General features: G+C 52.4%; 1 protein-coding gene across 4 annotated transcripts in view; it reads left to right on the top strand.

The window, feature by feature from the left end:
* RAB11FIP4 (RAB11 family interacting protein 4) overlaps positions 1-22,487 on the top strand; it is a 119,809-nt gene that overhangs the window by 88,892 nt on the left and 8,430 nt on the right. For 3 of the 4 annotated variants that reach the window (XM_064271433.1, XM_023553450.2, XM_023553449.2), the window contains 11 exons: positions 10,382-10,611; positions 13,627-13,821; positions 14,416-14,550; positions 14,874-14,909; positions 16,114-16,213; positions 16,503-16,606; positions 17,749-17,889; positions 19,862-19,943; positions 20,452-20,589; positions 20,666-20,824; positions 22,020-22,163. In XM_064271433.1, coding sequence (XP_064127503.1) covers positions 10,382-10,611; positions 13,627-13,821; positions 14,416-14,550; positions 14,874-14,909; positions 16,114-16,213; positions 16,503-16,606; positions 17,749-17,889; positions 19,862-19,943; positions 20,452-20,589; positions 20,666-20,824; positions 22,020-22,163 — 1,464 coding nt within the window. The remainder of the gene's footprint in view (positions 1-10,381; positions 10,612-13,626; positions 13,822-14,415; positions 14,551-14,873; positions 14,910-16,113; positions 16,214-16,502; positions 16,607-17,748; positions 17,890-19,861; positions 19,944-20,451; positions 20,590-20,665; positions 20,825-22,019; positions 22,164-22,487) is intronic. The other variant, XM_023553451.2, reaches the window with a different exon arrangement.

Here is a 22,487-nt window from a genome sequence, read left to right as displayed (position 1 = left end):
TGTCTGATTATTTCCCTGTGGTGACACATAGTGTGTTCCTTTTTCCCCTGTTTTCCTGTAAACTAGGAGTTAGATCTTAGGGCTTGATTAGAATGGAGTGAAATATTGTGTTTAGACTACATCACTGGTGACGCAGTGCACTTCATATTGTATCATATCAGGAGGCCCACGTCTGGTTGTTCCCAAATGAGTGGTACTGAGTTTGATCACCGCATTAAAGTAAGTAACAACAGCCAGGTGTGCATTTTCCAGTTGTCTGTAGGGTGATTCTTTGGTATCAGGCAAGTATCCAGTTCCCCATCAACCTTTACCCTAACGGTTTTATTCTACAATTTTGGAAGGTAGTTTTCTGTATCAGGTCAATTTGGTTAATTGTGTTGGCCAAATACTCTATCCCTTCTGACTTTCTTGTTTGCTTGCTCCATCATCACAGAGAGAGAGAAATTGAGATCGCCAACATTGACTTCTAAGTTTTGTGTTATATGTCTTGAAACTATGTTATTAGAAGCATAAACATTTAAACCCGTTGCCGTCTAGTGATTCTGCCTCAGAGTGACCCTATAGGACAGGGTAGAACTGCCTCATAAGGTTTCCCTAGGCTGTAATCTTTACAGAAGCCGACTGCCACATCTCCCCAGGTGCGGCTGGTGGGCTCAAACCACTGACCTTTCTGTTAGCAGCCAAGTGCTTAACCACTGTGCCACCAGGGCTCCTTGCATAAACATTTAGGAATATCATCTTGAGAAATTGATGCCTAAAAATGTTCCTCCATCTCTTGCCTTAAATTCTACTTTGATGTTAATTAACCCTGCCAGCTTTCTCTTGGCTAGTGTTTGCATGATGTATCTTTTTTCATCCTTGTATTTTCAACCTATCACTGTCCTTATGTTAAAATTATCTCTCTTACAAATGGCATATGATTGGAGCTGTTTTTTTTTGTTTGTTTTGTTTTTTAAATCTGGTCTAACAGTGTTTGTCTCTTAATAGGATTGTTTAGTCCATTTTTGTTTAATGTATTATTGATGTGCTTGAGTTTAAGTCTACCACCTTGCTATTTGTTTTTCATTGGTCCCAGCTGATCTTTGATCCTTTTTTCCTTTTTCTGTATTCTATGGGATTACTCAAGTATTTCTTATTTTGTTTTTCCTCCTCTATTAGATTTTTAGTTTACATTTCTTTTTTTTAACTGCTGCTTTTTGACGTGCTCGAACATGTTATTGGAAGGGAAATGGCATGAAGGGATAGCAAGGTCACAGTGTCTTGGGGCAGGTGGACAGCCCAGCCACAAGGGGTGTTTCCAACAGGGACGCACTATGGTCCAGGGTCTGGCTTGCAATCTAACAGGATGGAGACCAGATCCACTTGGCACTTCCCACATCCCTGGGACTCAGGTGCCACTCGTGCCCACAGAGCACCTCTGGATGGACATGCAGACCCAAAATGCAGACTGATTTGTTTACAGTGAGATAGTGTTCAGGCAGGGAGCTTGGGCAGCCCTTCCCTCCCCGTCTTTGGCAGGTTCCTGAGAAGCGTGTTCTCATCAGAAGGGTGGTGGGTGAACTTGGAAACAGAGGAGCTGGTTAGAGGTTTGGATGGACAGTAAAGGACCTCAGGCTCTGGTGCCAGCTGGGCAAGGCCCTGCAGCCTTTGGGGCAGGCAGGTCATACTGGTCAGCTGGACACGTCACCTCTGGCCAGTGCCTGGTGGATGCTGCCAGGGTCTACTTCAGACCTTCTCTTATTGTCGCTTCCCAGAAAGCCATTCACTCCCAACCCCTTACAGAGGACAGGCTCTGTCTTTAGATCCCTTCGTAACTTTCGGTCCCTCTCTGTCACCCTTCAGGAAATTTGCTCACCTCTGTTCCATTAGGCGTTGATTTTCATTTAGCTCTCGGGGTAAACTCATTTCTAAGTTATTTTGGGAGGTACATCATGCCCCTTTCCCCCTTGTACTGCTTATGACAACTTTTATCAGCAGTATGTGTGTTTAGGGGGGGTGTAACATGGGGGGAGAGACAACTCAAGAGTTGTGATTAAAACAACCACTTCTGTGTGATGGTGTGTTTAGTAGCAGAACTCCTTATTCCACTGTTTCTGGCTTACTGTAAATGGCATGGAGTACTTGAAAAACACATGCATCGTTTTGTTTTTCTCTTTGGTTCAGTACCAGCCTGAGGTTCTGGAGCCGGTGGGCACCAGCTCCAGGACTGCACCAAGTCTGCCTGAGAGCCTTGGTCTCCCATCTGTAAAATGGGGGTGAATTAGTTCCTCCCTCTGGGGACCGAAGTGAGGATTAAAGCTCTTATCATATTCTTTCCTACATGAGGGTAATGAGCACGCAGAGAAACAATTGCCGCTATTGCTCCCCTTCTGGGATCTGCAAGACCACCTTATGGTGAACGTAGAGGGCAGTAGTTGGGCATCTTTGCTGAGATCCGCTCCTAGAGGCTCCTGGGGCAGGAGCCCTGAGTCACGTTGAGGGTGGTCTTGAGCGATTACTGAGTCCCTCCCTGTGCATCTTGGAGCCACTGGCTGGCAGGAGAGAGCCTGAAAGCTGTCTTGGGTACCTCCAGGGGTGGCGAGCAGTTGGAAAGGGGCTCTGATCTGCCCCTGGGGGTGGGAATGGGATGATCTGTCCTGTCTTCCTGATCCAGGCCTCCCCTGACAGAGCAGAAAGCTCAGGGCTGTAGAGCTGTGATCTGCAGTATAAAGTCAGTCCCCAGCGCTGGCTGAGACAGGGATAAACCCTGGTGGCTTGGTGTTCCGGTGCTCCCATGCTTGCCCTTGTGTTTGTGTGTGGAGGGGCTTGGGGGGGAGCCAAAGCCTTCCATCTGCGCTGAGGGTATTCTTGTTCAGGAGACAAAGCTGAGGCACCAACCTCCCTGGGTGGCACCTGGGTAACTCTGTTGAACCAGTGGCTCATTAGCCCTAAAGAGCGCTGCTGCTACTGCCTGCAGAGCAGGGTCAGATTTCAGAGCCAGGGTTGGCAGCCAACAAACAGAAGAAGGTTACAGCCTGGATTGCTTACTGATCTCTGCTGCTGGCATCTTCACGTGAGGAGCCACGGTTGGTATGGGGGGTCCCAGCTCGGTTAACCCCATCCTCTTCTTGTGGGCCTGGGGGTGTTAATACCCAAGAGCTATCTCCCCAAGCTGAATCTTCTGCTGTCCTTGAGAAAGATGCAGTGAGACCCTGACTGGGGCCCTTTTCTCTTCCTGGGCTGACTGGGTCTTCATCACCCGCCTGTTTCCCCCCCCCCCCCACCCCCGCCCAAGACTGCTCAGCCCAGCTCAGGCAGCAGGCTAAGCTTCGCCCTCACACGAGGCTTGGTTTGTGTCCACTCCCCTCCACACCGTCTTCCCTGCAGTGGTGTTCCACGTGTGGTTGCTGATGCCTTGCCATGAGGGAAGCTGGGGTGTGCCCGCCCAGGCTATTTTTACCTAGCCTTGTCCCCACAGAGCTGTTCCTTGGCTCTGAATTACTGCCTGGGGAGCGGGGCCATTGCCAGGGCTGGGGGTGGGTGAGCCGGAGCTTCAGAGCCTCCTGGACTCCTTTCCCTAGGCAGCATCTCATCTTAACACTTATTAAAGGGTGTAATTAAAGTGCAGAGAGACCTTCCAAGAGAGTGGGCAGAAGAGGACCCTGGTGGGGAGGAAAGAGGCACCCGGTGTTTGAAGAGCCGGTTACGGGACTCGGCAAAAGTCTGGCTTCCAGAAACTGAGCCCAGCCTACCTCCAGCCCAGTGTGCCGCTGGGGGTCCGAGGGAAAGGGTTTCAGGGGCTGACTGCAGGGGACACTCTGGTTGTCCTCCCTCAACACAGTGATGACAAAAACAGCTTAGAATTATTGAGCACTTTGAGTGTGCTAAGACTGCAAAGTAGAGAGTTTTTTTGGGTTAAGACTGCAAAGTGATTAGAACAGAGCCAACTCATTTAATCCCAGTAACAGATAACTTCATTTTATAGTTGGGGGAACTGAGGCACTGAGAGGTCCAATAAACTACCTAAGGTCACAGAACTAGGACATAGTGGGCCAGGATTTGAGCCTGGTTAGTCCACCTCCAGAGCCTGCCCCTAAACACCAGCCTGTCTCCCTCTAACCTTTGACGTGTTTTCAGCACGTGCAAGGTGTGAGGCTTTGTTCCAGACTCTCCCAGGCAGTGCTCCCAGGTAGGTATTTTCATCCCTGTTTTTAGATGAGGCTCAGAATTAAATAACTTATCTAAGGTCATACAGCTAGCGAATAGCCAAGCCAGAATTAGAACCCAGGCCTCAGGCCTCCTGTGGTTGGGCTCTACCCAGCTGCTCATACGGCCGCACAGTTTGGTTTAACGAGTACTGGACGATCACCTAACGTGTTGTCTTAGTTACCTAGCATTGCTATAACAAAAAATACCACAAGTGGGTGGCTTCGAAGAGCAGAAATTTATTTTCTCCCAGCTCTGGAGGCTAACAGCCCAAATTCATGGCTTGAACCCTGTGGGGAAGAACCTTCTTTGTCTCTTCAGCTTTAGTGGCTGCCAGCGATCCTTGGTGTTCCTGGGCTTGTTAAATGCATCTGGTTCCATTGTCACATGGCTTCTGTCTTCCCCCTTGTGTGCCCGTGTCTGTTCTGCCCTTTTCATAAGACACCACTCAGAAGTGATTTAGCTTTACTCTGGTGTGACCTCATTTAAATAACAAAACCCATGTTTCCAAACAAGGTCATGTTCACAGGTACAGGGGTTAGGACTTCCACATACCTTTCTGGGGTGGTGGAGGTGGGGCACAATTCAGTCGATAGCACGTGTGCTTCCAATGACGCTAACCATTGAGGGGTTCAGACATAGAAATCCCCATGGTTACCCATTTCGGGTCTTCCCTCTCCTGGGCAATTGTAGAAGTTCTGTCACCCAGAATCAATGCCCTTTGTACATTAGCTGTCAGGAAAATGCAGAGTAATGGTGTGTGTGACTTTGAGGTGGGTGAGGGTGAGGCCCAAATGAAGTCGTAGTGCCTGGGTCTGTCATATCCCCTCTAGAGAGTTCAGACAGTGGAGCATTGTCAGCCACTCTGTGGCTGAATGGCTCCCCCACGTGTTTTGATATCTTGGCCTTTCCAGCTGTGTTGAATTCAGCCCTTGCCAACTTCCTACAGAGGAAGGAGTGACTGTGGGACCTACTGACGGGTGATGAGGCTCTTGAGACTGGAGAGGCCCCCAGGGACAGGCTGTGTGCCTCTAGGCTCCCACTTCCAGCCGTAGCCAGCTCCATCCAGCCTCAGCCAGAGACAGGGTGGAGGTGGGGACGTGGAGGTGGACACTGGTGGCACAGACCTGGCCCTGCCAGAGGGGCTGGCTGGGGCCTATTTCCCCAGCTGTGAGTCTCAGGAATCTGCAGAAAACCCTGGCCCCAGGTAATTCCCCAGGCCCAGCCTCTTTGAGGAGGGCATCGCTCCTGTCCTCTTGTCTGTTGAGGACCTTGCTGGCTGACCAGTGGGGACCCCACGGGTTGAAGGAACAGCGCAGCCCCTGTAGCACACAGCCCCCATGAGGCTGAGTCAGGATTTAATGCCCCCACTGCTGCTGACCCTCTGGTGCTTGTGTAAATGACCATATGTGACCCTAAGAGCAGTCCTCTGAGGTAGAGGTGATTGTCCCTGCTCTATAGATGAGGAGTCAGGGCTCAGAGAGGTAGGCACTTACCCTAGGTCACAGGGCTTGCGAGTGGCATGGCCATCTGGCACTGAACCTCAGTCTGCCAGGCTCCAGGGCCCTTAGTTACCCTCACAAGGTTCTCCTGGTACTGGCACGGGAAACATTGTGGCTGCCTTATCCCCCTTCACTCCTGGGACCCCTCAGTAGGTGACGGGAGGAGGGCATGGTGGGGAAAGGGGAAAGGAGGTGACCCTGGGAGTGGTCTAGGTGCAGTGCCTTTTAGCCTGAGTTGACCACAGTGGCCTGCCCGCAGTGATCTGGGGGAATAGGGAGGTCTGTGCCCAGGGCTGGTTATGGGTCCCAAGAGCCCTGTGTCCCTAAAGGCACTGAAAGACCAGACACAATTTTCTGCAAAAACCCCAAGGAGGCTGTGCCAAGCTCCAGGCCTGGATGTATCCTGGGTGGTAGGAGTCACTATTGGTGACTAGATTGCCGTTTGTGGACCGCTTTCTCATGGCACTCGGGAACAGAGGCAGGGATCTTGGGAGCCGCCCTGGGCCAGATTCCGCTCATGGACACCTGGGTTTTTTGGAAACATGGTGCTCTCAGGAGGCCCATTCTCTCCACGCCTCTAACCCTGCCACCCCCTCCAGAGCAGGCCCCAGGGACTGGGGTGTCTCTCCCATCCTGGGAAGGAGAGTGTGGCTGTGAAGGCAGACGGTGTGGATGCTGTGCGGCCTGGGGCGAGGGAGCAGCTCTCAGGGCGTCAGAACCCCGATGACGTGTGCCCTGTCCCATCCTATCCCCTCAGCCTCCCCGCTCAGCCAGCTCTTGTTTGAAGGACCCGACTCCCCCAGGGCAAGATTCCACTGCTGGGAATCTTTCTCTAAAACTTGGCTGGAATCTGAAGCAGCAGTAGAGTTTGCCTCCCCGCCACCAAGGTGGATCAATCTTTAGGTCCTCCACATTCCCCAAAGATCTCCCCCACGCTGAGCAAGGCAGCCTCTTCTTGAAATCATACAGACGGGCACTTCATGCAGGGCCTAGACTGGCCCAGGCACCTGGCTGGAGGGTAACCCACAGCCTTGCTTGGGAAGGCGCGTGCTGTCAGGAGCAAGCGTGTCTGGGGGCCTCTTAGGAATAAACTCTGTGAGGTCAGTATTTTTATTATCAACATGTTCTCCCTTTCTCTCTGCACCTTTATTCAAAAAACAAAAAAGAGAAAGTTGAGTCAGATGGGTTTTTAGTGTGGCTGGAAGTTCTCCCAGGCAGTGAGTAGGAGCTGGCCAGCTCAAAGAGCAGATGAGAGGTCACCATCCAGCTCCTCCAAGGGGCTGCCCCTGCCCTGTCTCCTTCCCTGGGGTGTTTGGGAATGGAGCAGGGTGCCCACCAGCAGCAGTACCCCCGCTCCTGACCCCAGTGGGAATGGAGCTAGTGCTATACAGGCCCTTCCCCAGAGGGGCCCAGGGAGTGAGAGGTGGGGCTGGGGAGTAGGCCCTTGGGAATAGCTAGGGTGACCACGGCCACTTTGTCTAGGACAAATGCCAAACCAGATGGATCCCTGGGACAGGCACAAACCTGTACTGTCCTGGGCAAACCAATATGTATGGTTACTTTTCTTATAGCTGTCCTTATACTACTTGAATTTAGGGAAATATAGAGGTGGTTTTGACGTTTCTACTTGCCTCAGGCAAGTAATCGTGGGTTGAATGAAAAGGCATTACTATAGGGAGCAACTCATTTTAAAAGTGTATCTGTGTGTCTGTGTGTGTTTAGTGGGTGCCGAGGGGCTGGGACTTGGCGTCAGGAGCCTGGCTTCAGGTCTGAACAGGGCCCTCACCAGGGAGGGAGTCCTGGAGCATCTACTCTCCTGCTCTGAGCCTCATCTTCGCAGTGTGTCAGACGGAGGCAATGACGCATTAATTAATCTTTGCCTTGTATTCCATGGGGCTCTCACAGGGCTTTTGTGAGGGAGGGATGAGGGGGGTGTGTGTGTGCGCGCACGTGCGTGTAACAGAGACAGACAGAGGACACTTTGTAAAATGTGAGGAACCAGGCAGAAGTGGACTCCACTCAGTAAGACACTAAAAATCTGTCTGAGGAAGGGCTTAGGAGTTTGTGTGTGTGTGTGTGTGTGTGTATATGGGTGTGGGTGTGGGTGGGTGTGTGTGTGTGTGTGGAGGGGGTACTTTGGGGATGTCTGACCCCTCCTACCACCCTCCCTGTGACTGAGACAAGCCATTTGAGACCAGTTTCTCCACCTCAGCTCAGGGGCTTGGGCCAGCTGCCAGGAGCACGGTGTGCTACAGTAGAAGGTGGGTGGGGGCAACCAGCAAGCTCCCACCTGTACCCGGTGAGTTGGGTGTCTCGGGGGGGGCGGGGCAGAGTGCCCAGCAGAAACGTGCTTCTGTGTCTTGGTGTCCGGTTAGCCAAACATGAATTGGCCAAAAGCCAAGCCAGTCACCTGAGGAGCAGGAGTGCCAGTCTGTGTTTGGTATTGTGCCTGTTCTCTGGGAAGTGAGGTCGGCATAGCCTTTGCAGGACCTCAGCTACATGGTGCTGCGCAGAGCGCGGGCTTCAGGGACACACAGTCCTCCAGATTTCAGTCCCACCCCCACCACTGACTCCAACATGGTCCAAGGCAAGTCATGTCAACTACAAAAAGGAGGACAGGAAAGCCAGCTCATAGGGCTGTGACAAAGACCAAAAGAAATGCCCACTTTCAAGATGGTGGAGTCCTCATGAAAGCCACAAAGCTGGCACTCCTAGCAGGTGTTAATTTTCCCCTCCCTTTGTAGCTGGGAAGGTGAAAGGTGTGCGGGTGAAGGAGTAGACCATGTGTGGTGCTGCCTCCTTGGGCCCTGTTTCTCCTCAGAGGGTATCTCCCTCCAGCCTTGTTTCCTCTTGGTATCGCATGCACTAACACAGAGTTTCCTGTGGGGGTGGGAAGTGGACAGGATGTGGAAATTGCTACAGTAGGTGCAATGCCTGGACTTCGTAATACGTCCCTATAAAGTCCACCGTCCTCGTTGCCCCTGTGAGTTTTGACAATCCATGAAATGTGGCATCAGTGATAGAGACAGAACCAAGAATGTGGCGACTGAAGGCAGGCAAGGTCCTTGCCTACTGGCTGGAGGACTTCTGGAAACTGCTTCAGCTTTCTGAGCCTCGATTTCCCCATTAATAAAATAGGGCTAACAGTAGCAATCCTGAAGAGTTGCCATGAAACATAAATAAGATCTCGTTAAGTCTCAGCTCAGTCTCCAGAACTTGGTATCTGCTCCATAAATGTTGGTTTCCTTTTCTATCAGGATGTGACTTCAGGCTTACAAGTGAAGAGCTTGGTTAGGGCACAAGATCTGAGGGTTGAGAGCCATGAGGAACTGGTTTAGTGACATCTTGTCGAAAAGGGCTCTGTAAACACTATGGGTGATCTTAATTACACAGCCCCTTGGCCTTCAGTCCCTCCACACTCAGAGGTGTCTGGCTGTCTGATGCCAATTTTACTGGTCCATCAGCTGCTAAGCTGATATCTTGGCACAGGCAGAGCCAAGCTCATCAGTCACCATCTATTCTTAGCCCAGGGATGTCTCGGTGGGGTAGATTCCCAGAAGGGCTGTCACACACATCGGGTAAGCACATCAAAGCCTGCTACCTACACCCATTTGATTACCAGCTTCCTGGGATATCCCTAATCCTTTTTTGCCGAGCCTTTGTTCCTGTTATCCTTCTCAATGTCTTAAGGGTAACAGGGAAGCACCTTTGATGGAGGCCCTGCGAGCCCTACCCGGGGAGCACACCAAGGAACCTTGGGAATAGGTTGACATCTTGTGGGGGGAAGCAGATAGAATTAGTGCCATCTGGGAGGTACCCCATCCGTAGAAGCAAATTGGCCCCAGAGATGGTTTGCAAAGATCTGCCCTTCAGACTAAAATAAAGCTAGAGCTCTTTTGCCATAAGATGATTTTAGCAAAACGTTCCGGTAAGTGTGTATCAGGCACTAACGTTGTACCAGGCAGTGTGCTAGGCACTGGAGACCCAGCAAGGCCAAGTCTAGCTCCAAGTTCAGAAGTTAAAGACCTGGTGTTCTTGCTCCTCGGGATGGTTGAATCAGTGCCCAAGGCAGACTGTACCCTCCCAGGCTGGCATCAGCGTCTTGTGGTCATGATTTCTTTATTGAGGTCCCACTGTGTGCCGGATATTTACATGAAATGTCTTATTTAATGGACACAATGCTCCTGTAAAATTCCATCACTACTCCCGATTTACAAAGGAGAAAACCAAAGTTCGGATGGGTTACCTGATGTGCTCGGAGTCAAGGAAGGTAGAGAATTCCCTATATCATGCTGCATGAGACTCTACTAGGTCAGGGTCATTATTCTTAAAAGCCATTCAACGTGGCTGTGTCCTTAACTCTCAGATCACTAAGAAACTTTCTTGGAGTCATTTGGCTTCTTGTGCAGTTTTTGTGATGGAGGTACGGACGTCCTGACTGCGCGCCCCAATGATGTGGCTGGCCTGGCTGCCCCCAAAGATGGCCATCCCTAGGTCTTTCAACTCTCACTGGAGTCTCATGTGTTGCCCCATGTGAAAGGCCCCCTGAGACACATTGCCAGGCATTCTGACACTTGGTCTCCAGGTCTGGGCCTCCTTCCACCCAGCCCCTGCTGACACCCTTGTGTATGATGAAGAACACTGAGCCCCAGGGAGCTGGCCTTGCTCATGCTGTCCCCCTCTGTGCTTCCCAGGGCAGTGAGGTCCCAGGCCCCCCCTTTGCTGATGGCGAGCTCATCTCCGGGGAGCCTGGCTTCTTTCCTGAGGATGAGGAGGAGGCTATGACGCTGGCCCCACCGGAGGGCCCGCAGGAGTCGGACATGGACAGCCCCATGGAGAGCACCCAGAGCCTGGAGGGGTCGGTTGGAAGTCCAGCTGAGGAGAAGGACGGGGGGCTCGGAGGCCTGTTTCTGCCAGAGGACAAGTGAGTTAAAAGGCTCCAAAGCCCAGCAGGGTGGCCTCTGGGCCCAGAAATGCAGCCCTCAGAATGCATCTCCAGGAAGTAAATGTGAGACCTGCTCGAGGTTTGCACTGTGGGCGTTAGTTTCATGGATGTTTTAAATAGCAGAACATTCCAAGCCACCTAAATGCTTAATAGGGATAGTTCTGAAATTTTAGGCAGCTGTGCAAAGTCAAGTTTTAATTGATTATTTAATGACATGGGATAAATGATCTCAATTAGGTTAAAGAAAGCAAAAAAGACAGATTACAAAGATGTCGAAGAGTTATAGTATTAGTTTCATTAAAAACATACCTGTATACTGGGAGGAGCCCTGGTGATGCAGTGGTGAAGAGCTCAGCTGCTAACCAAAAGATCAGCGGTTTGAATCCACTAGCTGCTCCTTGGAAACCCTATGAGGCAGTTCTACTCTGTCCTTCAGGGTCACTGTGAGTTGGAACTGACTCGACAGCAGCGGGTTTAGGTTTAGCTTTATATACTGGGAAATGCCTCATAGAAGGAATTATTCCAGAAAATGTAAGCAGTTATTTCTGGATGGTGGGGCTATCAGTAATTTTAATTACCTCACATTACTCTGCTATATATTCCATATTTTCTATATTGATCAAGTACTCTCCAAATAGGAAATACTATTTAAAAATATTTTTAGTGACATCGTTCAGTGGGCTAATGTCATCTTGTAGTTGAGTGTCAGCAGAAGGGAGTCCATTCCATAGCAGCCCCCACTAAATCTCTGGAGGGATACTGTGCTTATGGGGTGATAGAGGCAGCAGCCATCATGGCTGAGGACACCATGGCGGTAGGAGTGGTGACTCACCCATCAGTGGAAAGTGATAGTTACCTACAACCCACAGAGATTTGGAGAAGGAGAAGAGATTTCGCTGTTGGTTGAACCATATGAAATCGCCAATTTTAAATAATTTTTACAGACATAAAAATTCAATTTCATATGGCTCAACCTAGTACATGTTTTTCAGTGCAGGGCTTCTCAGACTCTAGTGGCTGGGAGTCATGATGTTCTCAGTGGGGCATTTTGGAGTTCTTTATCGACTGAGAAGGTTCATCAGCCATTTCTGTGACTAACCAACCCAAGGATGAACTGTCATGGACAGCAGACCTGTTGTCCTTTTGGCTAAGCATTTGTCACTTGATCTTTCCCAGTGGGGAAGTTCTCTTTCTCTGGGACCAGTCACCGGAAGTCAGGCCAGTAGTGGGTACCAAGAGTGCTTTAGTAAAATTTGTAGGAGAAAGAATTGAGGAGTATGATTAATTCAACCTAAAATGCTGAGGAACCAAATGAATAAGATATGGTTGGGGTGCTGGGGAGACTTGAGCATGCAACTGTTAACACTGTGATCCTTAGACAGAAACTGGGCTTCCTCAGGGGCACAGTTTGAGAATCACCCATCTTAACCATTTACACACTTCTTTCACTATTTCACCTTTCCTATTTTTAGTGTGGAGGCTCAGTGAGTTTGGGAAAACCCTAATTTATGACTCATAATACACAGAAATTACAGTATAATGACCAAAGGGAAAGTCTATTTTGGCAGGTGATGGGTTGTACTTCTCTTTGTTCTTAGGTTGTAGACAGGGTGCAACCAGGCCCCTGATACTACTATAGGGGGACACTATGGATCACCCACAAGGGACCCTACACTCTAGGAGTCTCTGACTTGTGTACATTAGGATTAGGCTGCTTTGGGCCACAAACCCTCTGTATAAAGTGGGAGAAGCTTCTCGCCTAACATGGCTCCTTAATATAAACTTGATTTCATTGTAGGAGTACACGCCTGTTAAAGGAAACTTGGAAAATGTAACAGTGAGAAGAAAGGGAGAGGAATAACTCACTGTACTCAGAGTCCCACCACCCAAACACAAACCCTGTTACCATTTTAATATTTTTATTTCCTACTTTTTCTATGATGACCTTTTACATACTCAATCTGACTGCATTTAAAATTTTATATTCAGCTTTTTACTTATATCACTGTATTTTTACACAAATAACATGTGGCTTTGTTTGAGGAAACCCTGGTGGCATGGTGGTTAAGTGCTACAGCTGCTAACCAAAAGGTCGGCAGTTTGAATCCACTAGGCACTCCTTGGAAACTTTATGGGGCAGTTCTGCTGTGTCCTGTAGGGTCGCTAGAGGTGGGAATCAACTTGACAGCAATGCATTTGGTTGTTGTTGTTGTTGTTGTTTTCTTTGTTTGCAGGCTGTGTCCTCCCCTGTACCCCCGGTTAGGTATTTTCATAAGTGCTTGATGCTAATTTTTTTATAGCAATATGTGGATGAGGATTGGCATGGCAGCACTTGTGACAGTGCCTCGTGGTGGGGGAGAGGGCATGGCTGGCAAACAAACACAGAAGGCGCACGTTATTTGCATAAAAATACATTATTGCCAATATTCCGTACAAACCTTTCAACAACTTTTGATATTCTGTAACTTAATAATGGGGTCCCTGGGTGGTACAAATAGTTAATGCACTCAGTTGCTAACCAAAAGGTTGGAAGTTCAAGTCCACCAAGAGGCATCTCAGAAGAAAGGGCTGGTAATCTACTTCTGAAGAGTCAGCCATTGGAAATCCCATGGAGCACAGTTCTACTCCAGCACACCTGCGGTTGTGTTGAGTTGGAGTCAACTCAGCAGCAACTGGTTACTGGTTAACTTAATAATGGTAATTTATAATTCAGTAACTTTAATTTGACCCTGTAGCTAAACCTTTAGGTGGTTACCAATGTCTTGCAACTCTAGATAGCGTTCCTTTGAATATCTCTTACGCAGAAACAGTTGCTGTGGTAAGATTGTCCCTTAAGATAGAGTCCTAAAAATGTTACAAGGTACACAGTTAATCGGGCTCCTAATCCGTAACCTTGACTGACCTTCTGGAAGGTCCAGTCTTCCTGCCACAAGCTGTGAATGGGGCCCTATTGACAGCCGGCTCTTTTAACCTGGGCTGCCTTCTGACCCTCAGGTCCCTGGGCCATACTCCGTCCATGACGACGTCGGACCTCTCCACACACTCCACCACCTCGCTTATCAGCAACGAGGAGCAGTTTGAAGACTACGGGGAGGGAGATGACGTGGACTGTGCCCCCAGCAGCCCCTGCCCCGACGACGAGACCAGGACCAATGTCTACTCGGACCTGGGGTCTTCAGTGTCTTCCAGGTGGCCCCTGGGTCTGGGGTGGAGTTTGGGGTTCAGAAAAAGTGGCAGAACCAATCCAGCCTCATCCCGGGTTTGCCAGGGGGCAGAGTCCTGAGCAGACCATGCTTCCCGCTGAGCTACCATGGGGTTCTGCTCCGAGGGTTTGGGTTTGCTGCATTTCCATCCTCACTGGGGACCTGGAGCTCCTTCTCCCTTCTTCCATCTTGAGAGAGAAACAGAATTAACCAACCTGGGAGGCTGTAGACTGAGAGACCTTGGTTGACTTGCTTCCTAAAACCTCAGTGTTGAAGGGTCTTTCCAGGTCACCTACTGTGATACCTTCCCACCCTTCTGAGTCACACTGACTTATGCCGACATTAGCTCTCAGTCACCTTATCTGTTAGATGGGCACAATTCACCGGCTTCTTAGGGAGTATTGGAGAAGGGTCGATTTGTGGCTGTATTTCTGCTCCCTCTCACACACACAGACAAGGCTCAGCGGTATTGGGGCATCAGGTAAAGGTGTAAAGGTTAAAAGTGTGCTCAGCAGGGTGGGGCATTACACCAGACTGGACAGCAACTAAGAAGGTGACTTCTTTCTCTCTCATGAATCAGTGCGGGGCAGACACCTAGGAAAATGCGTCACGTGTACAACAGCGAATTGCTGGACGTTTATTGCTCACAGTGCTGCAAGAAAATAAACCTGCTGAATGATTTGGAAGCCCGGCTGAAAAACCTAAAGGCCAACAGGTGAGGTTCCAGGGCCCAGCGTTGGGGCAGGAGGCCAATGTGGCCCCGAAGGGAGAAGCGGCAGGCAAGGCAGCCCCACTCTGTCTTGGCAGGTGAGCATGCACTCAGAACGAGCTTGATCCTCAGGGTTGAAGAACCTGGCTTGAACTGGCCGGCAAGGAAAATCAGGTGTTCCTTCTCAGAGCCAGACTCATTAGTGAATTCCCATTAGCAGGAAGGAAAGGCCCGGCCTGCTTTTGGTATCCTGCAGCCAGGGCAGAGTAAGGGAGTGGAGTGGGTAGAACTTCTGTTCAATGACTCTATCTTTCTTTCTCTCTGTCTAGCCCCAACCGAAAGATCTCTAGCACAGCCTTCGGACGGTAAGGCTCCCTCGGGGGAGGAAGTGTTGAGAGCTGTCCCCTTAACTGTGCTCCTCTGCCAGAGTGGCCTGGCTCCAAGCCAGCAGCCCAGAGCCAGCTGGTGCCCTGCGTGTGGCTGATGAACAGAGGGGCATAAGGCCATCCCAGGCAGCATAGCCCAACAGCCAGGGGAGCATCCATTTCTGAAAAAGGGGGACGAGCTCCCCCTGCCCCCAGTCTCTTGCCTCTTCCGGCAGCAGTTGTCAGCTCCAAACCCTCAGCTGCCTCAACCTCAGGCAGGCTCCCCAGGGCTGCCCTAAGAGACACGGCCACCCCCAGGCTGTTGGTCCTCTTCCCTCCGTTCGGGAGCTGGCAGCTGTGCTAACAGAGACACTGGGTCTCCCACTGGCAGAGATCTGAGTGCGACTGTGCTCCCCTGGAGCCAGGCACTTTGTGGGTCACATCCTGCAGACTGGCCATGGGACCACATCCATGGCCTGGGGAGATGTCATTAAGTGCCCAGGCCCAGGAGCTGGAGGTGGGATGGCTTCTTGGCCAACACCTTTGGTTGCTGCCTGTCAGGGAGTAGGGAAGTGGGTGCCATTGGGGGGTGAGGCAGCTGGATTTTCTCTCAGACAAGGATCACCTTAGCAAACTATCTGCCTGTTTCCAGTCCCATGCACTAACCTATGCCCTGCATGGTCTGGGTGGATCTCCCTCCACTTCTCCCTTCCCCAGAGTCCCCAGAGGAGTGGCGGGAACCGGCATGGTAGAGGGGATTGAGTCTTGCTGGGCTGCCTCAAGGAGGCCAGGCCCTCTATCAGGTCTGTGGGTCCAGGCTGCTCTCACTGAGCAGTTTTCATGCTGGAGGACGGGGGCAGAGGCTCACATGCCAGCTCTAATCACCTGGTGGGAACCAGCCGGAACACCAGTTTGAAAAAGGTTCTGAGGCAGCAGGAAGAGTGCTGTGATTGATTGGCCGTGTCTCCCAGGGACTCAGGAAGGAGCATAGCTGCCCCTTTGCCATCCCCTGAGCTGGATGATCTGTCGGGTTCAGAGGTTAGGCAACTCTCCCCTTCCCTGGCTGGGTGAGGGTGGCCTCCTTAGAGGGGTTCCTGGCCGCCTCTGGGGTACTGTACACTCAGCCAGTGCGTAGCCTGATCTGGACCCTTAGCCTCTGTGGAGCCTCTGCAGCCAGGTAGCCCCTTCTTCCCCCACCCCGCAGGCAGCTCATGCACAACAGTAACTTCAGCAGCAGTAACGGCAGCACCGAGGACCTGTTCCGGGACAGCATTGACTCCAGTGACAACGACATCACAGAGAAGGTGGGGCCTGCTGGGTGCAGGAGGGACTTCATGTATGATGCTGCCTGGGGGCAGTGGGGAATGCCCCGGGCTGCTGTCTGGGGGCTTGGGAGGCCCTTGTACTTAATCAGCAGTGGGGGTAGGTGGCCCTGATGAGGTGGGCACATGCACACCCACCCCACCGCCACCAGACATGGCTGTTCATTCCCTTCATTCTCATTCAGAGGTCCTGGTTGTCAGTCCCACAGTTCCAGGTTCTCAGTCCTGGGCACTCAGAGGTCTCCACATCACCCTCTACCCCCTGCTGCAGGTGAGCTTCCTGGAAAAGAAGGTGACGGAGCTGGAGAATGACAGCCTGACCAACGGGGACCTGAAGAGCAAGCTGAAGCAGGAGAACACCCAGCTGGTGCACAGGTCAGGGCTGGGCTCTGGCTTTGGGGCCTTCGGCTGTGCCTGGGGAACAGGAGGGCTGGCCCTGTAGCTAAGACCCCTGGAGGAGGTAACTTGCATGTCCTTTCCAATTCAGAGGGTTTGTGACCCATCTGTCCCTGGTCATGTGGCCCTGCCCATGCAGGGACCAGGAGGACAGGTCTTTGGGAGACAGGAAGACAGGTCGGAGCTTGACCTTGACGCTAGGGCTGCAGCCCCATGGCTGGCCTGAGGCAGGAGTTGGAAATGACTCTCTTGTATCTCACTGTCACATGTGACAAGAGCCTGACCTCCCTTACTGGGGGGACGAGCTCTGCAGAGAGAGGATGGGGGGAAGGGGCCAGGCATCACTCTGCCCCTCCTCCCAATGGAGAAAGGCCCAGTGAACATAGCGTTCGTTCCCTGATGCCGACGGCTGGTGAGGCAATGGATGGAAAGCTTAACTGCCCTCACCAGGTGGCATGAAACTTGGTAAGCTTACCCCAGCTCAGGGCCTATTGCTCCACCTTGTCGGACCCAAAGGTGGACCCTTTTTTACACCCAAGGTTAGCCTCTTGGGGGCACTGTTGCCATTGTCCTCAGGCAGATGTACCATGTAGGCTGCCAGTTTAATCATGTGTAACAGGGCCTGGCATGTCGGGACTGCTAGCCAGGACCTGCCCAGTTTTGGAGTCAAGGCGTCCAGTAAGCTGAATAATTGATCAGAGAGGTATTGGCCAGCAAAGAACAGCAAAAAAGAAAGGGGGTAGGGAAAAAAGAAGAGGTGAGACCTGAGGCCAGTTTCACCCAGGCCGTGGCGAGGCCTGCTGTCCCTCCCTGCCCTGCCACCGAGAGTCCCACCTTCTCGGCTGCAGCCCCTCTCCCCTCTGGATGGCGCTGCCATCTCTGCCTCTCCGTAGCAGGCATGGCTGACACCTTTCTCCTTAGATGTCTCAGTGTCCCAAATTCACTTGTTGGCAAAGCTGCCAGCCCACAGCCCTTGCAAACACATCCTCACCCCACAGCAGAGGTGTTAGGACTCAGGGTCTCAGGGTCCGGGGCTCCCCATGGCCACAGTGTGGGTTGGAGTGAGAAGACTCAGGCCACCCAGACTTGCCCTGGACCTGAGTCAGTGCTGCTGTCCTCAGGGTACACGAGCTGGAGGAGATGGTGAAGGACCAGGAGACCATGGCCGAGCAGGCCCTGGAGGAGGAGGCACGGCGCCACCGCGAGGCCTACAACAAGCTGGAAAGAGAGAAGAGCACCGAGATTGAGCTGCTCAACACACGGTGAGCTCCTGCCCTCTGGTACACTCCCACACTCCAGGTACAGCACCATGGCGCAGACGCCCATTTTATAGATGGGACACCTAGGCCTGACAGGGAGGATGGTCCTGCCCAGATTCCAGGACTAGGCCCCATGTCCAGGCTTGGAGCCCCCCCACTGTCAGGTTCTCCCCTGACCCTGGACATGGGCAGATGGAGCCTGGGCCCCAGGGGTCAGAGTGAATGGAAAACCCTAGCCCCAGGTTTCTGTGGGCTCCTGTGTCTCAGGTATAGCTGTGGCCTCATTATTGGAACCTTGAGGCAGACAGGGCCAGGAGCATTACCCGGGAATCTGGGTTGCTTACCCAGGTAGTTCCGTGACCTTGTGACGTCCCTGGGTCTCTGTTTCCCCATTTGTCATCCCTTCCCCATCTACCCCAAGGAGTGCTGTATACATCAGCACTGCACACAGGTGAGAGCTGTGCTGATGTCCCCAGTGCTGTGTTTACAGCTGACTGAGGCCGAGGAGCCCACCTGGGCCGCTGGCAGAGAAAAAAGCGCCTGGGCACTCATCAGCTCCCCCGCACCGCGCCCCAACCCCCCCCCCCCCCGCCCCGCACCCCCAGCTCCATTCTCTGAGCCTCCTGGAGCCTGCTTGGCCCAGCCCAGGGAGGTGGGGTGGAGAGATGGGGCAGTCTGCTGAGGCAGATGGCTGCGAGTTTGGCTCCCACCTTGCACCTCATGGTTCTTGGGCAAGCAGGCCCAAGGAGAAATGGTGTACTGGGCCTCTCTGCAATTTGGTGAGGAGACATCCCCCCCCGCTTTTCTGCTCCCCCCCCCCCACCCCTGCATCAGGCACACAGTGCAGCTGGCTTGCCTGAGACCAGCTTTGTTAACTTTATCAACCAGGGCTTCATTCTAAATTCTCACTCATGTTCTAGAAGGTACCACTTCGCATCTGTCTCTGAGGACTGGTAGCTCATTAGCATGACTGCTCTCTGCCTGCATCTGACAGCTACATAGCTTAGCTGGCCTGACAGGGGGCTGGGACTGGGTGGTGGAAGAAGTCAATATGAGCATAGGCCAGAGGATGAAACCCAGCGCCCTTGGGAACTGTCTCCTAGCCTGTGCCCTCTGTGTATAACTCCAGGCTGCCGCCCCCAGGATCATGCAGTGTGCTCTGCTCCTCACGTGCCCCCAGCTCCCATCCCCTGCGCAGTGGCAGAGTGTAGGACGCTGGTCTCAATTCCTCCCTGGTGCTGGCCTGGGGGCCTCTCCCAGGGAACCCAGAGGGCAGTGCAGCCAGGACCGTCTCTCCAGGAAGGAGGAAGTGAAAGTGGGAGGAAGGAGGGATGCCCTGCAGAAGTCAGTCAGTGGCCGGAAATGACCCTGTGCTGTTCTGGTGCCCCTGCGCACCTTCTCTCAGGTCATTTGAAGTGACCTGGGCACCCAGGTCTGTCTTCTCAGGAAGGCATGTTAGGACGGTCCTTCGTGAACTCTGACAAGGAGCGTCATTCTGTCAGAACCAATGCCTATGGCTGTCCAAGGCAGCTGATGAGCGCTCAGGGAGGAGCCGTGGCGAGATGCTGCAGGTGGAGAATGAAAAGCAAATGTGGTCTTCGCCTTTAGGCTGCTCGTTGTAACAGCAGGACCCTTATCACAGACAGCCGCAGGAAAACTCTTCATCCTGCAGGACACCATTACCCTGTGTCGTGTCTGTAAAGACTGTGTTCTCATTCACAAATTAATGTTTCTTTTTCAAAAATTAGAATGACCATTAGCGTCTTTACCATTTTGTCTTGGATGTCAGGAACCTCAGGGCTATATTATCAGTTGGGACAATTTGTATTTTCTTCTCTGTCTTTCTCTCGCTATCTCTCTGCCTCTTTTGTTTCTGGTGTCTTCCTTCCTCCTCTGAGGAGAAGATCGGTGCATCTTGTCACCCAGTTGTAAGCCAATCTCCATCCTGGGATTTTTGTCCTTTTCTTTTCCCCAGGGTACAACAATTAGAGGAAGAAAATACAGAGCTTAGAACGACAGTGACTCGGCTCAAGTCACAAACTGAGAAGTTGGATGAGGTGAGTGTAGGCCCAGGTGTCTCGTACTCAGCTCGTGAGCCCAGTCCCCAGGAGGCAGTGCTGGGCATCGGGGGCCATGAGTGTGTGGTGTCGAAGCTGGCCTGGAAAGAGATGCAACAAAATAATGAGCTGTTTTTCTGTATTTCTGTTTTTCCAAGTTTTCTACAGTGAATATGTTTTCTTACATAATGGGGGTAGGGGAAAATAATAACCTTAAAGAAGAGAGAGAAAGAAGTTAGCTTCTGTATGGGCTGCCACCTTCTGTTTTATCAAGCTCCATCTGGAATCAGTGACGGACATCAGAGGCCTGGGATTTTCTAGCTGTGTTTCTAGAATCATAGGGGATCTGGCCATTTTAAGCTGTGAGTTGGAGGGCTCTGTCCAGGGAAGCTGAACTCATGGTCCGTTTGCCACGTTGGGGTGCAGATCCCCAGGGAAATCCCTCTCTAAGAACTGGCTTTGGGCCCCAGGGCCTCTCCTCCTCTAATCGGGGTCTTCCTGGCTCCAGGAGCGGCAGCGCATGTCTGACCGGCTGGAGGACACCAGCCTGCGGCTCAAGGATGAGATGGACCTGTACAAGCGCATGATGGACAAGCTGCGGCAGAACCGCTTCGAGTTCCAAAAGGAGCGGGAGGCGACGCAGGAGGTGGGTCCTCAGCCAGAGGGCGCTGGGGCTTCTACCAGCATCCCTGCTCCTGCCAACTGGCCTCTCTCCCGTGCAGCTCATTGAAGACTTGCGGAAGGAGCTGGAGCACCTGCAGATGTACAAGCTGGACTGTGAGCGGGCAGGCAGGGGCCGCAGTTCATCATCCAGCCTGGGCGAGTTCAATGCCAGGGCCCGAGAGGTGGAGCTGGAGCATGAGGTCAAGCGGCTCAAGCAGGTGGGCCCTGGGAGCCTCTGTCCAGTGGGATAAGGGGACCCAGTGGCGAGGCCCACCCTGGCTGTCTACGTCCCAACCTGTGGGCTCCTGTGAGGGAACCATGGTGAAGGGGGTAAGAGTGTAGCCCACAGCTTCACCCACATTCCTGTCTGCTCCTCTGGCCACCCTGACTGTCAGCTTTGGTCATCCCATTTTACAGGTGGAACATTTACCTCTAGGGTATGGCTGATGGAAATCTCAGGATCTTTCTTTGTGTCTATAAAAAGAAATAGACACCACTCTTCTGTCCTTGGCACTTGGGGTCAAGAATGCAATTGTGCCCAGCCACAAATGAGTGCCTGGCTGCATTGGGTTCCCTCAGAGTAGACCCTGAGCCCAAGATCCCATGTCAAGTAGAATGAACTTCCTTCGTTGGAGGCCAGTACTGGGTGGAGGAAGTGGGATTGGGAAGGGCCAGTGACCAAGTGAGGGAATGACATCGGGCGGAGTCCTGCACTCAGCCTGACACTGGTGTAGGGGGTGGGGGGTGCAATTCTGTGGTATAAGTTGCACCGCAGAGTCTGTTCCACCTCAAGGCAAAGGTGTGGGTGGTTGGGCCCCCACAGCAATCCTGAAACTCCCAGCCCTTCTCCTCATCCAGGAGGGGACTCAGTGTGAGCAGTTAGGAGCTTTTAAGCAAAAACAGGAGCATGGAGCTGGTAAGCAGGATCTGGGCAGAGTAAGGATACCCCTGGTAAGGAACTCCCACCAGAGCAGGACTCCTGAGCCCAGGCTGCAGGAGGAGCCAGGGAGACAAGCTGAACTGCCTTCCTGGAGACCAAGAGCTTCCCTTTTCCTCACCAAGGGTGAATGGTGGAGAAGGAGCCACTAGGTGGGTGCTTCCCTGAGGACCTCAGAGGCCCCTGCTCTGGCTCATCCATCCCCCAGGGAGGAAGGGGTAGCCAGGAGCCTTGCTCTCTCCAGAAACACAGCTCCTCAAAACCACGTGAACTCCCAGGCCCAGGTCTCCAGACGAGGACCCAGCCCTTCTGTTCCCCTGAGTCTGGCAAAGTCCACATCACCTATGGCATCCTGAGCTGGCTATGACGTACACCTGGGGGGATGGTGCTGGTGGGAGTCAGGAGACACTGGGTGCGGAGAAGTGGGTTCCAGTTGCTTCTGGGAATTGACGTTGCCTTCATCCTACTTCCAATAGGAGAACCATAAGCTGCGGGATCAAAATGACGACTTGAACGGACAGATCTTGAGCCTCAGCCTCTATGAAGCAAAGAACCTCTTTGCCACCCAGACCAAAGCCCAGTCTCTGGCTGCGGAAATAGACACAGCTTCACGAGACGAGGTGACTCTGCCCTCTGACTCTTGTGCTGGGGGCCAGGCCCCGCTTTATGCACATCCTTCCCCCGGCCCCCACCTGTCGTGTTGATAGCCCCAGCTGTCCAGAGCAAGAAAACCAGACCAGGGCTGACCCCAGAGAGTCCCCATGTACAACTACCCCACGTGGCAAGGAAAAGCTGGGGCGAAGGACAATAGCGGTGCTGGGGGTGGACAGAGAGGTCATTCCAGGCAAAGCAAACAGCCCTGAAGGGCCCCAGAGCTTTAAATGTCAGCCTGGGTTATACATGCCTCAGGACAGTGTTCTCAGTCTTTACAAAAGGAGGACCCA

The sequence above is a fragment of the Loxodonta africana genome, chromosome 18 (assembly GCF_030014295.1).
Source record: "Loxodonta africana isolate mLoxAfr1 chromosome 18, mLoxAfr1.hap2, whole genome shotgun sequence".
Classification (NCBI taxonomy): Eukaryota; Metazoa; Chordata; class Mammalia; order Proboscidea; family Elephantidae; genus Loxodonta; species Loxodonta africana.
The sequence above is the reverse complement of the archived record's forward strand: the minus strand, read 5'-3'. Positions and strand labels throughout refer to the sequence as shown.